The sequence below is a fragment of the Erpetoichthys calabaricus genome, chromosome 7 (assembly GCF_900747795.2).
Source record: "Erpetoichthys calabaricus chromosome 7, fErpCal1.3, whole genome shotgun sequence".
NCBI classification, from domain to species: domain Eukaryota; kingdom Metazoa; phylum Chordata; class Cladistia; order Polypteriformes; family Polypteridae; genus Erpetoichthys; species Erpetoichthys calabaricus.
The window spans coordinates 162,419,275-162,435,511 of record NC_041400.2 but is presented as its reverse complement, the minus strand read 5'-3'; the positions used below and the strand labels follow the sequence as shown (position 1 = coordinate 162,435,511).

At 36.1% G+C, this 16,237-nt stretch overlaps 1 protein-coding gene across 2 annotated transcripts in view; it reads left to right on the top strand.

The window, feature by feature from the left end:
- The window catches only part of mtmr12 (myotubularin related protein 12), a 67,979-nt gene extending 54,574 nt beyond the window's left edge, over window positions 1-13,405 (top strand). The window contains exons 9-16 of one of the 2 annotated variants that reach the window (XM_051929607.1): window positions 424-530; window positions 1,848-1,972; window positions 4,360-4,438; window positions 4,562-4,632; window positions 6,383-6,549; window positions 8,987-9,163; window positions 9,901-10,059; window positions 12,669-13,405. In XM_051929607.1, coding sequence (XP_051785567.1) covers window positions 424-530; window positions 1,848-1,972; window positions 4,360-4,438; window positions 4,562-4,632; window positions 6,383-6,549; window positions 8,987-9,163; window positions 9,901-10,059; window positions 12,669-13,247 — 1,464 coding nt within the window. In that variant the 3' untranslated portion in view covers window positions 13,248-13,405. Of the gene's footprint in view, window positions 1-423; window positions 531-1,847; window positions 1,973-4,359; window positions 4,439-4,561; window positions 4,633-6,379; window positions 6,550-8,986; window positions 9,164-9,900; window positions 10,060-12,668 lie in introns of both variants that reach the window. The other variant, XM_028805635.2, reaches the window with a different exon arrangement.
- Window positions 13,406-16,237: the final 2,832 nt, after the last annotated feature.

Here is a 16,237-nt window from a genome sequence, read left to right as displayed (position 1 = left end):
AAAATCTGCGATATATATTTAAATATGCTTACATATAAAATCCGCGATGGAGTGAAGCCGCAAAAGGCGAAGTGCGATATAGCGAGGGATCACTGTACATGACTTTTTGGCATACCTGGATGCAGCAGTCAAATCCCCAGTTTTGCATCTGCTTTTGCTTCCGGTCAGAGCACATCCTGATCTGTTAGTTTGCCACCACTTCCTATCATTCTGGGTTGGATTTCTCAGCAGAAATGTTTTTCATTTGGAAGGAATGGCTATGATTTCATAATTAGGTATATAATTTATATGCTAGATATATTTGCTTTGAATTGAAATCAGAAGTACAAGAAAGCATATGATGTCAGATCACCAAATTATTTATATATTTTTTATATTTATTTAATTATACATGATTGACGTATGCAATTGTGCTCTTTACAGCTTTGGTGCTGGTCTCACAGTAATGGCTCTGCTTTGTTTAAAATGTCTGCCTTACCCAATGTTCAAGATGATGGAACTTCACAGGTATACCAAATGTTTGTGGACAGGTAAATATGTTTATCATCTCTAAATAATTTTACTCCATTAGTTTCCTTTCTGAAAAGGGTAGTTCTAGTCAAGGTTCTATGTGAATTATTGAAAGTGTTAACCCTGTGACTGAAATAGAATGTAGCAAGCTCACACAGGGACCTCATATTAGCAGCTTGTGTCAGCAATCACGCTTTTGTGTTAAGTACACTGGGATTGTGACAATAGGTTAGGTATAGACTGGTTAATAAATAAAATAAACATGGGTACTTTAATTTCAATCCTGGAGGGTTACAGTAGCTTCAGGTTTGTGTGTGTTGTGTTTTCTTTTGGGTTAGTCTAATTTTTAATTAGAAGCAAATTCCAGCTGATACCAATTATTTTTTTTGGCATATTAGATGTTCATTCTACAAAGTTAGTTCAAATTTACTTTGTGGATTTTTTTTTTTCTTAGACTGGAGCAGACCTTTTCTTCTTTCCAAATATTTTTTTTAAACTGATGCTTCATACTAAACATACATAGGTATAAATCTGGCTATGATTATTCATGTCTTTCTCATTGTTAATTGGCAACTTGTTAAAACAAGACACAATTAAAAACAGTGAACGTGCTGTTTAAAAATAAAAGGGGTGGGAATCTTAACCAGCAAGTTTTAATTAAATAAAGAAGACAAATGTTGTTTGAGCATTAACTTCCTCAGGAGCATTTATTAGCTTTTAATTAGTTTGCAAAAAAAACCTGCAGCCATTGAGTGCCCCTGGTCTAAAGACTTGAACTAGACTATGGTGGTGAAGGGGAAGTTACTATAGTAACCAGACACTTTGATAAACTTATTTGTAGACAAAATCCAGAGGTACTGAGCTATTCCAATTGGGGCAGAAATTTCCCACTAACCTGCAATCTAATGTTCTGTCTGAGGTCCCAAAATCTGAGTTAAGGAGGGCAACCCTATTTGAAGCCAGTAAAGGTTCCCTAAACATGTCAATGTTTCAATAATTTCCACTGGTCTACCAAATTGTACTTGTAATTATTACCTTCATGTGGCAAAAGGAACTTCCCTAAAGTCTGTAGAATTTGTATTGTTTTAAGCATCCTTGTTTTCTTCTGGCAATTTTTTTTACTTCAACAGTCTTTTGCTCTAAATAACGCAATGGTTTATCAAAAGTGAAGGAATGCTCTAGAAAAGTTTGAGATGAAGACTTTCTCTGTTGTAGACTTTTTAAATTTGCAACCATTAGAAGAAAAGTCTTTACAGGTCTACGTGATTTTTGAGTGGTTAACAGTATCCAGGAGTAATACGTGACACTTTGAAGTCAACTCTTATTGTTTTTAACAGGATGACCAATGCAGTTTGCCAGAACCAGATGTATCCTGTGAAAACACAAGACTTTTCTTCTGGTTTTCTGCCCCTAGCTGACCTTCAGCAATCGTACAATAAATTTAAGCAGTTCTTCTTGATTGGTAAGATTTTGCATCATGCTCTTTCTTCAGCTTACATCTGATGGGACAGTGCACGCATTAGTGTCTCCCAGTAGTGTGGGTGTTTTGAAATACAGCAAGAAAAGTATGATGAAAATAATGTGAAATATAGGTGTTCTTTTAATACTTCTCAATCTATAAAGTTTGTGGCCGACTGTTCCAGTATTTCTCAGTGTGTTTAGATTTGGAAAGAACAATGATGCAATCACCTTATTAAAGTTCTCTCTTAATCCATGCATACCTTGAAAACTGCACTGAATGATAAAAGATACAGTGCTCCAAACGTGATCCTCTCTGCTGCATATTGTAAGATGAGCATCTGGAATAGGATTATTAAGGAGTACACTTGACTTTGTGGCCTGTTGACTACCTGACATCTCATGCAATGTGTTTTGGCTATCTATTTTATATGCGTACCATCATTTTTTTCATTTAATACTTATTCAGAATAACTTGCTCAGAATTACACTGAGGAATTTATTATGATGGTTTTAGTCATTTAGCCCTTGCCTTTGGGTAATATGCTATTATATTGGTGAGCTCAAGTAAAAGTGTCTGAAATTGGTTTTAATTGATAAAACATGATGTTCAGCAAACATTTAAATAATTTTGAGACCGCTTGATGCTGTTTTGAGAAAGCGTTAGTGAGGCCTTTTTAATTACCCAGATTTCTTCATTTGTTGAAGATTAGACTACATTTATATGATTAATTAAAACACAATTACACAGAAACACATTCTGCTCCTACTAATGACACACAAGTACATGTACTTCCCTTCAGTAGTGATCATATCTACAGGCCAGGCTGGAAAAAGTATGCGAGCCGCTGAATATTTCCCATAGCTGCCAATCAGATTTGTCCAACAGAATTTTAGACCATGTCAACTTACAGAAGTGTTTTACATCGTTGACATTACTGGGATTCCTTCCAGGAGCAAATCCAGTATTGTGCATATCTCTCCTAGTTTTTAGCTTTCGTCTCCTGTGTCCGCAGAACATTGTCCTTGGTTCATCAGGGTGGACTCTTGTGGACTTCTAACCAACACCAATTTATCATTTGGAAAGCAGTGGCTTCCTTCAGGATGTCTATCCGCGAACATCATTCTTGTTCATCATTTTTCAGTGTTTCCTTACAGTGGTGCCATGGGCAGATTTTTGACAGGTTCAAGAGATTACCTAATTATCTTTTCAAGAAGTCATTAGCCTAATGGCCCACATGCTTTTGTCCTTAGACCTTAGTAGTCACCTAAACAATGTATTTAGTATTTGACAAGGAATGCTATTGTTTCTTTATGGGCTTATTAGTTAAAGGAGTAGTAGTATTGTGTACCATTGTGACATAGCTGTCTGTCAGACTACATTATTATAAGTAATGAATGCAGAAATCCAGGTAACTTCAAAGGCATCAAAAACTTTAACTGCATATGTTCAATTTACTGTAATTTTAAAGCTTGTGTACCAGAATTAACAATAAAATAAATGCCTTTGTCTCTCTCCTGCCTTTATTTTGAATTATCTGGAGTTGGAGATTGCAACCTTTTGCTGTATACACTGTATACATCTTTTAACAGTTCAGCTCTTGCCCTGTTGTTAACCTAATCAATGCATCCATTTAGCGTTTTTTTTTTTTTTCACCAGCTAATGATGCAAATACAAATTTTACAATAGCAAATATTACAAACCAAACGGATTGGTTCACTGGCGGGCTAGAGTTTAAAAGCATTTTGTTAAAACAATAACAAATACAGCTCTAAAGAATCTGTTTAAATGGAAGTATCTGAAATTCTTTTGGAATTCATTACATCTTGCCTGAAGAAGGGGCCTGAGTTGCCTCGAAAGCTTGCATATTGTAATCTTTCTAGTTAGCCAATAAAAGGTGTCATTTTGCTTGGCTTTTCTCTATTTTGGAATTCACTAATTCAATAGTACATGTTTGAATTTGAATATTTTGTATGGATTTTATAAAGTATATCATTTACTGGACAGAATGTCAGAGAATAAATTTAGAATGTAAATGTGCTAAGATAAACCAGATGGTTCATGATGATATAATTCTTTATAAACCCAATGCTGAAATCATCCTAAAGTATTTTGGCTTTAATTCACCTTTAATGTATTGTGTGGACAAGCCCTCTTTGTAATTTGTCTTAGGGGGGCAAAACCTCTGATCTGAAGAATGTCCAGTTGTACAGTATATGAAGACTGCTTCTACCATAATCAGGTGGTAAAGGGGAACACAATTTTTTTTCTTGATTAAATAGCCACTCATTAATGTTAAAAAGATGATAAACTATCTGCAAGTGCTTGAGATGTTGATTGTGCTTTTTGGAAGTGGTGCTTTATTAAATTTCTTTTGTTTATGTTGGCAGATAACACAGCTGAGTTTTGGTTATCTGATGTAAAATGGTTTTCTTCAATAGAAAATACTGGATGGCTGGAAAAAATACAGTGAGTTAAAAAAAAACATTATATCAAACTTTTGAGTTATAATTGGTGCTTTTCCTCCTCTTAACCAATACAATTTTGTAACTGAATTAGAATGCACTTTAATACTATGACCTTTAATTTCAGAGAATGTCTGAACAAAGCAACAGAAATTGTATTGAGTTTGGAAGAAGAGAACAGTTGTGTGTTAATGATAGGTAAGTCATGTGGATATCAGCCCTAAATTCAAAGATGAATACAAGTGTAATTTACTAAATTCAATATACCAAACATTTTTGCCCTTGTGGTAATGTTTTAGGGTGATCAGTGCACAAAGATAAATTGCAGCTTTCTGTATTGTAAATTCACAATTCTCATTTGTTGCAACATACTTTTATAGATGCAAGTCTAGTAATCTTTTGCACATTTTCCACCAATCTATGGCAGGATGTTGGCACGAGGAGATACAACACATCGGCTGATCCATCACATGTAGTCTTAAGTTTGAATCTTGTGGCAGCTGAAATGTGTGCGATGCTGATTTGTTCTCCGTCCATAGAGAGCTTTTTAGTTTCTTACAGAAGAAAAAAGTGCTCACTTTTTTACTTTAAGTGACTGTTTCTCTTTTTAGAATAAGAAATAATTTAACATTATGTAGTGCTGCGTGGTATAACAAATTCTATATCACGATATTTTTCTAAATTATCCCGGTTTCACAGCATTGGACGGTATTTTTTTCCCATGCATGAGTGGATGTTAACCACATTTTCCACTGCAATTACTGGCTAAGAATAACCTATTCCACTGTCATGAGGACTGTACATTGTACAAAAAAATATTTTAATGTGCACACAAGTATCAATACAGGTTTGCATGGCCCCATAAAGTGATAGTTTTCAAGGGGGTAGCACTAATGAAGAGAAGGAATCACATTGCATGACAGATGCAGTCAAAATATAGAACCTTTTTATTAAACAAAGTTTGCAAACAAACTAAAATTTTGGCAACATATTTTCAACCATCCAAAGAGGCATTTAGACTTAGTAAAATATCCAGAGGTGCTTGTCAAAAGTTGTATTGCACTGAACACATCTTAGAAAAGGAATAAATAGTAAATATTTTTTGTAAACCAACTACACTTTCTGTTAATGTTAATATTCTCTGTCTACTGACATGTTAAAGTGACTTTTTAAACCGCTTTGCCATCATTAAACTGCATAATATTTAAACTAATAAATAATAGTGAAACTTCCAGTAATACTATTACTTTAAGCCCAGGTGCATTACACAGTATTCACCAAATAAAAATAAAATAAAACGAAGTGCAACTTGGTGATGATATCTTTACCAACTGAACCATCATTTAGGCAAACTGCATTAGTATGGACCTTGCTTCAAGCTAAGCTATATACATAAAAAATAAAACTGCAACTTACATTTATAATGCTATTAGTGGTATAGCCCTTTGTAAGCGTGTTAGGGCCACAGTGAAGGAAAAAAAACTATATGTCGAGAATAAAGTCAACAAGCCTGAAGAAGGGGCCTGCGTTGCCTCAAAAGCTTGCATATTGTAATCATTTTAGTTAGCCAATAAAAGGTGTCATTTTGCTTGGCTTTTCTCTTCATTCATAATAAGCTAACATGGTACAATTTACAAGGCTGTATCCCAGGCTGTAATACAAATCAGGCTTCACTGGCATTTTACTTCTCTGAATGTATCGTTTAAGGCTCTGTTCTTTTGTTCTCCGCTTCATAGTGCATCAAGTGTAGAGGTAAGGATCTCAAATTGTTTATAAAATACCATAGTGGGCATCTTTATTGTTCTTCAATTGTGAAAATCAGAAGTGGGAGTGATACAACTCAGTGGATCAAAGGGAAAAAATGTGTGTGCCTATTTTCATCTTAAAAGGCTTTTTAAGCTTTAATATCCATTATAACCTTTTTTTTTTCTTTTTATCTTCTTAGAAGAGGACTGTTCAGACCTTTGTTGTTTGTTTTCAAGCTTGGTTCAAGTGATGCTGGATCCATATTACAGGACTACACCTGGCTTCCAAAGCCTTATTCAGAAGGAATGGGTAGTGGGTGGTCACAGCTTTCTTGATCGTTGTAATCATCTTTATCAGAAGGAGAAGGAGGTTTGTAATGTTTTATCTTTTCATCATAAAATCCTCCTCAAAATATGTGTAGTTTCTTATGTATGATACTTTGATTTGGTGTGATTTTAAATTGATGAAGTTTTTTTTTTTTTTTTAAATTTGAAGTATGTTATTTGAGTTTGTATGTCTCTCTGAAACTTCAAACACTCAAAATTGGTGAAGCAAACCACAAAATGGCTCTATGCAGATGAAATAAAAACAACAAGATGAAATTTGTAATTCTGAAATGACATGCTGTTTGACTTCAAGATACTCTCTCTGTATGCTTGTTAAATCAGGTTTTATTTTTCTAGCATATAATCACATGAAATTACATTGCATACTGTCATTTTACTGACTTTTTTGTTTTGGCAAATCCATGTTTAAACTAGATCTTAATGAGGATCATGAGCCACTTTAATCTGATCTGAAAAGCTTGAGGCTGTTTAAAGTTGCTAGTTAACTTGGGTTTCTTTAGGAAGTGAGCGGAAAAATGGAATACCAGGAGGAAATCCCAAACTGATATGAGCTGAGATTCAAACCCAATTTCATTGATTTCTGAGGCAGAAGAACTAACCACTGCAGTTTGGATTACATTAGGAAATTGTTTTTGAGCCACTTCCAAGATCAAGTAAATTTATCTAACCCTCCTCTATTTCCGTACCAGTCAATCAGTGGGCATAAGTCTTTGTCTTTGTGATATTTATGTCACTATTTTTGCTAGATCACTGAAGGACTTGCATTTTTTCCATTTTACTTTTAAATTGTTGGAGTATTATAGACACCTTTTTTCTAAAAATTCAACCCAAGCAATTTCCCCCTTATTCTTGTAGGTGACATTTAATAAACATTTTAAAGGCCAATAAATGATTTTTGGCCTGTCAGGGCAACCTCCTTTCTACATTTGAATAAAATCCCTACTTTTGGAATTCCTTAGAGATTATTGTTGCATGGACTCCATCTTTTAAATGGGGTGTATTTGAAAACAAAAAATGAAAGCCAGATGCCCTTCCAGGTGCCACATTCCTTTAGTCCCCTCTTATGATCCTCAAGGTAAGAGGGATTGTCCCCTTGTATCAACTCCCAAGTCACAGGGTTGTAACATGTTGATGGTGAGCATAGTCTTTAATAGAAGAGACCTTCTTCTTCTTTTGCCTTTTAATGTCGGGTTGATGTATCTGTTCAGCCTTCTCCATACAGCTTAGTCCTGCATCTCCTCCCCAAGGTAAACACTTTTTTCCTTCAAGGCTTTTTTTATTCATCCACCATGCTTTGTTTTCCCTTGTACTTCTGTTCCCATCACTCTTTTGCCCACATGTTTGTTCTTTCCTCCCCACGTGTCCTACCACTTCAAGGTACTTTCCTGTACTTTCTTGAATATCTGTTCCACTTCTGTTGTACCTCCAATTGTCTTGTCTTGTTTCTTATTCATTTTTTTTTTTTTTGGTAATTCCACACATCCATCTCAACATTCTCATTCCTGCCATATCCAGCTTCTTCTCCTGTGTTCTCTTACTGCCCATGTTTTAGCTCCATACATCATTGCTGAACTTGCTCGCCTTTGACCCTTTCCGTGATTTGATCACAAAGTACTCTAGATAGCTGCTTCTAGTTATTCCATCCACATTTTCACCCTGCAGACATATCTGCCTTCAGGTCTCCATCACGGGCTACCATGGATCCTAGATATTTAAACGCATCCTTAAATAGAAGTGACCACTTAAAGTGAACCACACACTAGTTTAATGTTCATCCCACTTCTGTATATGAGACTGTACTGAGCTCTGGAGTATATGCTGTTACTTTTTAGGTAGTGGTGTACCCTTTCCCATATGCTTTATTCTTTCAGTACACTGTTGTACCGTACAAAAGAGGAGAAATACTCTGAAGGATTATTTTAAAGTAGATGTGACATTGTTTTGGACATGGATTAGAGTTACTCAGTTTTTGAAAATTTTGTATCATTCCAGAAACTACCTCTTTTCTGGCATTTTATGACATGGCCATCATGTGATACTTGTCCTACTACCCCATCTGTTTAGGATGGCACCATGCAGGCTTTTATCTGAGCATAGAATCTTCTAAAAAAAAAAAAAAAACAAAACAAAAAAAAAACTGATAAATATTACCACTTGTTAGAAAAAAATTCAAAATTTTAGTGTGAGGACCTTTGCAGCAAGCTTTTAACAACTTAATTTTGCATATTGGTTTTACTGGTTGCTGTAATTATATATGAGGAAATCCAATTTTTTTTTTATGCTGACTGAATCCATTTTCAAAGACACTCTACACATTTTTTGTTTCAAGATTATGCTGGTATGTTCACTCTTAATGATTTTTATTGAATGTGTATATTTTTTTTTTAGCTTTTGATGCAGAGAAGTGCATATTATGGGTGTTTCTCATTATTTTTAATTTATTTTTCCCACCCCTGTAGTCACAAAGTCCATTGTTTCTACTGTTTTTGGAGTGTGTTTGGCAATTACTACAGCAGCATGCACCAGCATTTCAATTCTCTGAAACCTACCTGACGGTTGTGTCCGACAGTGTCCATATTCCTCTCTTCAGCACTTTTCTCTTCAATTCTCAGCACCAAAGAGATACAGCAACAAAGGTATTGATTTCTGGCTTAACAATTTCTGAAATGGGCAGAAGAAGAATTTTTGCTATTCAAGAGCAAAGCACGTTTTTAATTCCATTTCATAAACGACTTGAAAGTCTTTGTGTTTGTGCTTTACAACAATATATATTGCCTTCGTACATTTTTTACTTGGTGTCTCAGAAGCTGAAATTCATACTCCATATGACAATCTACTGTATACTCTTCCTTTCTGCTCACACTTTAAGGTGTTGGCTTAGCTGTTAAATCCGCACAGGTTATCGGCCTTGTCCGGTTTTTGTCAGCCCCACCTTACTTGCTGCATTGTTTTTCTCAACCTCTGATGCATGCATTTGAAAATTCCACGCATAGATTAACCTCTGGAGCAGTTGCTTGTGACACATGGGACACACACAGATGCAATATCTCATTACTCTCCAACAGGAGTATTACTTTTTTAGACCTTGCACTCCTATTTAAAGTAAATTACACATCTAGGAGTAAATGGTCTGTTTGATTAGATTTTTGGTAATTATAAAGCTGTTTGATATTACTTGGGACGATAGACATATCTAATACTGTGAATGGATTTCAGGGTATCAGAAAAGGGTTCCCAATGAATTCATATCTTAGGTGGTACGGTGAATTGCTTTACTTGTTTGTGGTCCTGTTTGCATGTTACAGATGTTTTGTGTGGAAATACCTTCATTAAAAACTTCTAGCTATTTAATCCTCTCTGCTTGCTTTGGCAGCTGGAGTACCCCGACTCACAGAGGCACTCATTGATGATTCCTTCAGTGTGGGACTGGTCACTTCAGTTTGATTGGAAGGTTCAGGCTCTTTTCACTAATCCACTGTATGTGGAGAAGCCAAAACAGGACAAGGCTCTTAGGAAACCCTATCGTCCAAAAGTAAGTTTTAGTGGTAGTTATGCTGAGAGGCAATATGTCATGTAAACCTGAATTCATGAATATAATATATACTGTACACCAGCTTTAACCAGAGCAGTCTTCACTCTACACATAACAATGATGACCCCATCAGTTCTACAAAACTATGAAATTTATTATGTGGATAACTACCTACTGATCTCCTTTGTTGTTAAATTATCAGACATCCTGTTGTGGTCATTGTCATTATCTTGTAGAATAATTTTAAATATAAAGGCTTCACTGGTATTGCTGTAAACTACAAAGCAAGTCCATATCTGAGCATTTACCCTCAGATCCGGATATGTTTTGAGAGTTTGTTGAAAACAACAAAAGATGTGCCTTTGTTGATACGAGTTACTTAAAATAAAAGGTTGTGGTTAAGCAAGTGGCTACAACAGATAGGAGACCATATATGTGTGAAAAGTGTTTTTAACTGTAGAAGTTCACAACACAGGATGAAGATGTGGACACCCAACACTTTTCCTCTAAAGAGCATTTTTCGTACCCTAAACAAACTTTGCCCACCTAATTAAAAATTTTGTTTGCATTTTTCATTAGTGCGCCATTTCCTGTGTTTGCTTTAAAAGTGCAAATGTTTAATACTTTTGTAATTTTTTACTTTATAACTTAAGTACTAGGGTGCTGTACCGTGTTAGCCATTATGAATGTAGAGAAAAGCCAAGCAAAATGCCACCTTTTATTGGCTAACTAGAAAGATTACAATATGCAAACTTTCGAGGCAACTCAGGCCCGAGTTGCCTCGAAAGCTTGCATATTGTAATCTTTCTAGTTAGCCAATAAAAGGTGGCATTTTGCTTGGCTTTTCTCTACTTTATAACTTAAGTAATTAGTATTTATAGTTATGCAGGTCCAAATTCCTAAGTGTACTATCTGAGGGCCCAGCTGTAGTTATCAATCATTTTATATCCGTCAGATCTGGGTTTGACCACCAAAGATCATGTGCAAGTCACAGGACATGTAAACGCATGGCAGAATGGTACACTGGCAGTCGCTCATTTGCCCCAGTGTACCTTGGAAATGTGAAGACAAATGAAATTGATCCAGTTGATTTAACCTTGCGTATCAATAAACTGTTATGTAAAACTGTTGCCTAAGAGGTTTTCATTTTATATATCTGTGTGATTATGATTGTCCTCCAGCCATCCTTTTTCAGTAAAGTTGCATATTTATTTAGCAGGCTGAGCAACTTTGTCAGGGTCATGCAGTGAATCTTGATAAACACAAGTTTGTGTACCTAGGAGTAAATTTAGATTTTTACAGCAGAAGGTCTGTAAATAAGTAGATAGAAATGGGTGTGTTTGTATATGTATGTCTTCATGTGTGTGGTTCTTACACACACACACACACAACCGAAAAAGAACCAAAAAAAACCCCTAATTTGGCAGTTACAGTCAAAGTGAGGTATTATACAGGAATATTGCGGTTGGCATAAATGAGCGTTTCTTGACACCCTTGACTGCCTATAAGAGCAGACAGTTAATCCGTCTTATTTAACAGCGATTAAACATTGTCCACTATGATGGATGGTAGATGCTTTCTAAAACCTTTTCGCCTTGCTTTTCCTTTTCTGATGGTTCATTTCCTTCTCAGTCTTTGTCCCAAGTAAGTGGACTATTGAATGCATCCTGCTTTTATTTCGGCGTGTCTCTTACATTTCCAGGTGTTGCAGACGTAAGGCATCCTTGAGGTCCTCTTTGTGACTCCAGCTAGTTTCATAGCCTGTTTCCAAAATAAAGTCGAGGCGAGCTGGTGCCTGGGCATGATGGTTTTACGAAGTATGTAAAAGGGTTCTTGAAAATCGGTAACAATTGTGGTAGCTTTAAATATGTGAGCAAGCCCAGTAGTCTTAGTCCAGGGCTAGTTGGAGTACCTTGTTCGCTGGACTTTAGATCTTGGCCATTAAAGAAAAAGCAATTCAAGCATCTCTGTCTTATGACCTTTTGGTTTCAAATTACTCTTGTTGGATTTGGAAACAAGTGGATCTTTAATCCCGTGGTTTTAAGACTTTTAGACCTATTAGCATAATGAACAAGAAGGGAAACCCTTGTTAGCAGGTTTCAGATTTTTTTGCATTTCAATTTTGTAATTGTACTCGCTCAGCATTTCCAAACCTGTACGTTGTTATGGTTCAGTAGTGTGGTAATTAGCAAATACTGCTGTATACGTTTTGTTAGTTAAGATTATTTTTGTATTTTGCTCATAATTGGCTGACATCCACAATAAACAAAACCAATTCATTCATGCCAGTTTTGCCATGTTACTATTTTTCCCATCCTACCAGTTGGCAGTCACTGTGTAATATCGAACTGGACCAGCATGTTGTATACATCAACCAACTCATGGCTTCCTATGCTTCTCTTTCTCTGACCACATATAATACTGACTACCCACGTGATTGTCATAAACAGGCAGTCATGAAGTGCCACAGTGAGGTGTAGGTGCCTGCCATGTGGTTTCTCTCTTGTTAAGTTATACATTTTAGTTGTCTGGCACACTGGTTAGCAGTTCGTATTTAAATTTAAATACTCGTGTACTTTTTTAAAATGTATTTTTCTTCTTCTTTCCAGCACCAGAGGCAGTTCTCTTTGCCAAATTCTTCATCAAAGCCATCCCCAAGAAAGAGCTTTTTTAAAGAAGAAACTGATAATTTAAAAAAAATGTTATCTGGGATGCGAATAGGAAAATGGATTAACGCGACAGAGATGCAACTTTCTGCTACCAGACAGTTCTATGAGTCATGGCAGAGAAAACCTCTGGACTACCACGGCTTAATCCTCCCATGTCTGGATGGCCCTGCAATCAAAATATGGCTGCAGAGATATCTGCGTTGGATTCCAGAGGCACAGATCTTTGGAGGAGGATCCGTATTAACGATGAAAAAGGTTTCGGACCTTGCCGCAGAGATAGAGGATTTGAAGAATGAAATGGAGAAGATGGCACACAACATGCATGCAGGCAACACAAAAAAGCTTTTTTTCTCAAGCTTTCATGCACCTACTCGACTGTCATCCTCTTTTCCATTTGCGTCTTTACGAACGTGGTCTACGAGACCAGTTATACCAACAAGTATTGTTCAGAGCCTGGGCTCTGTGAGCAACTTGGCAGAGAAGGAGGATGAGGACACAGAAGGTGTAGAAGTGTTTTAGTAACCAACATGTCCAGTTTAATCTCTTCTATCAGGATAATTTCTCTTATGTGCACATTTTAAGTTTCAGCCTCAAGTCTTGTTTTTGGGTGTAGATGACCAAGAATCTTTCATGAAGTCATGCACTGTTCTTGAAAGTTCAGCACTTTTTTTTGAATTATACTGTAAAAGAAAATTTTCACAGGTTTGGGGAAGTTAACATGCACTATCTACTGTACCATTAAGCGCAAGTAATGTTCAAAAGCAGCCCGTTTAGTTTGTAGGCCAAACTCGGACCTACTTTATTCAGTGCTGCCCTTACTAAGACTACTTCATGGCACTTGGATGAGAATCGCCTCTGTTTTGTTTTATACACATAGAAGGCAAGTATGGCGTCATTGTATACAAATAGGGAATTGTCTCCTCCACAACATTTGTAGGGGGCTTTTAAGTAAATTGGCACTTATGCCAAGTCTGTGTTCCAAGTATATTACTTCAATTCTGAAAAAGCCAAACCATATACTTTGCCTCTTGTGAATTAAGAGGCATGAAAGATATCTGATCCAAATTTTGCATTGCACTATGTATACGCAGCGCTTTTCAGATTGGCCAGTTTGAAAATTGTAACTTACACATTGTGTGTGGGTACACCTATGGAAATGTACATAAAATAATGAATGTAACAATACTTATATTTGCAATAAAGAAAACAATAAGCAGATGATTGAACACATAATAAATCATTTGACTCAAATAGTAGAAAATGTTTCTTTCAATATTAGCCCCAAAACAGACGTGACCAATTGACAAATCTTTGAACAGATCGCATTTTAAAGGTGCAAAAGACGAGCATTTTCAGCCACTGGCATTGCTTTCAAAGGTTGTCTTCTATTTGTGTGCTTTTAGTTTTGCACACACTAAATGCTCTTTGAAAACTACAGGTCAGCCCGCTTTCTCTGTGGGTGTTTGCTTCCAGTAACTCGTGCAGATGTACTATAAAAGCATAAAGATGATTGCAGACACTAATCGAACACAAGGGCCTAGAGAGCGAGTCAAACTGTAGGGTGGGCTGGCCTTGGTTACAGAGCGCCTCAGCCTGCGCATGCAGGCGGGAATTTCAGATGTGTGTGTTGAGAATTTGGTTTTGTTTTGTTTTTTATATATTTTAGAACTGTGGTTTGTCAAACCGTTGGATGAGTGGATGGGACTGCACTGTTCATTTTTACAGTGACTCAGTCGTTTTACTGCCACAAACGGATGTACTGCTTACAGTTGAAGTCCAAAGTTTACATGCACTTAGGGTGAATTCTTTAAAACTCGCTTTATCACCTCTCCACAGATTTTATACTAACAAACTCTGTCTTTGAACATTGTTGGAAAAATTACTTTTGTCCTGCAACAAAGTAGATGTCTTAAACAATATGCTAAATTTATATTTTAGTCTAAAATCTGTGGAGGGGTTATAAAGCAAGCCTTAAAGAAGTGTATGTAAACTTCTGACTTCAACTGCATTTTTTGAGTATATGATGCACTTCGCATTTTTGGAAAAGATGATATGCTAAGAAACTTTTTGCTGTATTTCAAATATGTATTCAAAATTAGGTTGAAAGTTAATGTTGTGAGCACTAAAAGTCTCTTAGATTGTACTGTGTATGCCTTTGTAGCAGAGCTAAATTTGTTCCTATCTGGTCAAACCTTCGCAAAGATGACAAAAGAGGAAGAATGAAAGTTTTTGGATGTAATTTTTAGGGTAACAGTTGTATTTTTCTGTTTTAAAAGGCTATATGTATTCTTTCATTTGGGGGGGGGGGTCCATAAAACGCTGCAGCTGTTTTCATGTAAATTACCAGACAAGAGTGGACTGGTGACGTTACTGGTCTAGTATAGCCCAAAATACCAGGAATCCCTGCATCAAAGCTCCTACGTGAAAGGGGTACTCTTTGCTATTAAAAGAAAGAAAAGCCTAAGCGGTCGCCTTTAAATAAACTCTAGTTCAGTACTGCAGCTTTAAACTGCACTAGATCATCAAGAAGGTTGAAAGAAGGGTGTTTGTCCAAGAAAGCATTAAGTTTGTCTTCAGACCTCTTAACTATTAGTAGAATCCTAATAAGCCTACAGAGGATTATAGAAGCATTCTTGATATTAATGCAACAAGTCCATTGTATTGTGGTCAGGGTCACGAGACCCCCACTTGTGCTGCTTGTGAGAAGCTACTTTATAGAGTGGTGAGAATTTCTAGCCATAGTCTTTCAGTTTACCCTCCTAGGATCAAATCTTTGTTTTATAGAGCCACATAATGAGGGGTTGTGTGTACTTTTTATTGGATTTGCAACACTGTGCCTTGGCAGCATTAGACACCAATTTTGAATTAAAAAATGTTAATATTTTGTGAAAATGTTTATGTACACTGTAGCACGGTAATACTGTATGTGTAGATGTGTATAAAATGTCTTAAAGCTCTAAAGTTATCTGTTTAACACAGCACTGCAAAAACGCACTTCTCCTGAAGGAAGGAGGCCTTCCTAATACTGTACGTCCATGCAAACTGTATGGGGGGGGGGGCAAACTTGTGTTCATGGACAGAAATTGGGAATTGGCAAACTGTGAGCACAATGTTATTACTGTAATGTTTATTATTATTATAGCACTGAAACACTTGTATCTTAATACCCATGTATATACCACATTATATGTATATTTAAAATGTCTTTATAGATGTCTACATACTTAAAATATTTAAGTTTCTAGTTCAATGAATAATAAAATGGGGGGCTACTGTTGAAATGTCTTATTTCATAGTTCATTTGTTTTTTTTTTTTTTTTCTTCTTTATATTGTTTTTCAATAAAGAAAATCAAATGTTACTGTTTCACATTACTGGTAAACTATATGAACAGAAAATGCAAATTTAAGCCACAGTGATCCTTCTAGGAAATTTATATTTGACATTCCATGCCATCTGCTAAAGGCTGTCAGTACTGTAGATGTTGTTGTTGTTTTTTACAAGTCAATG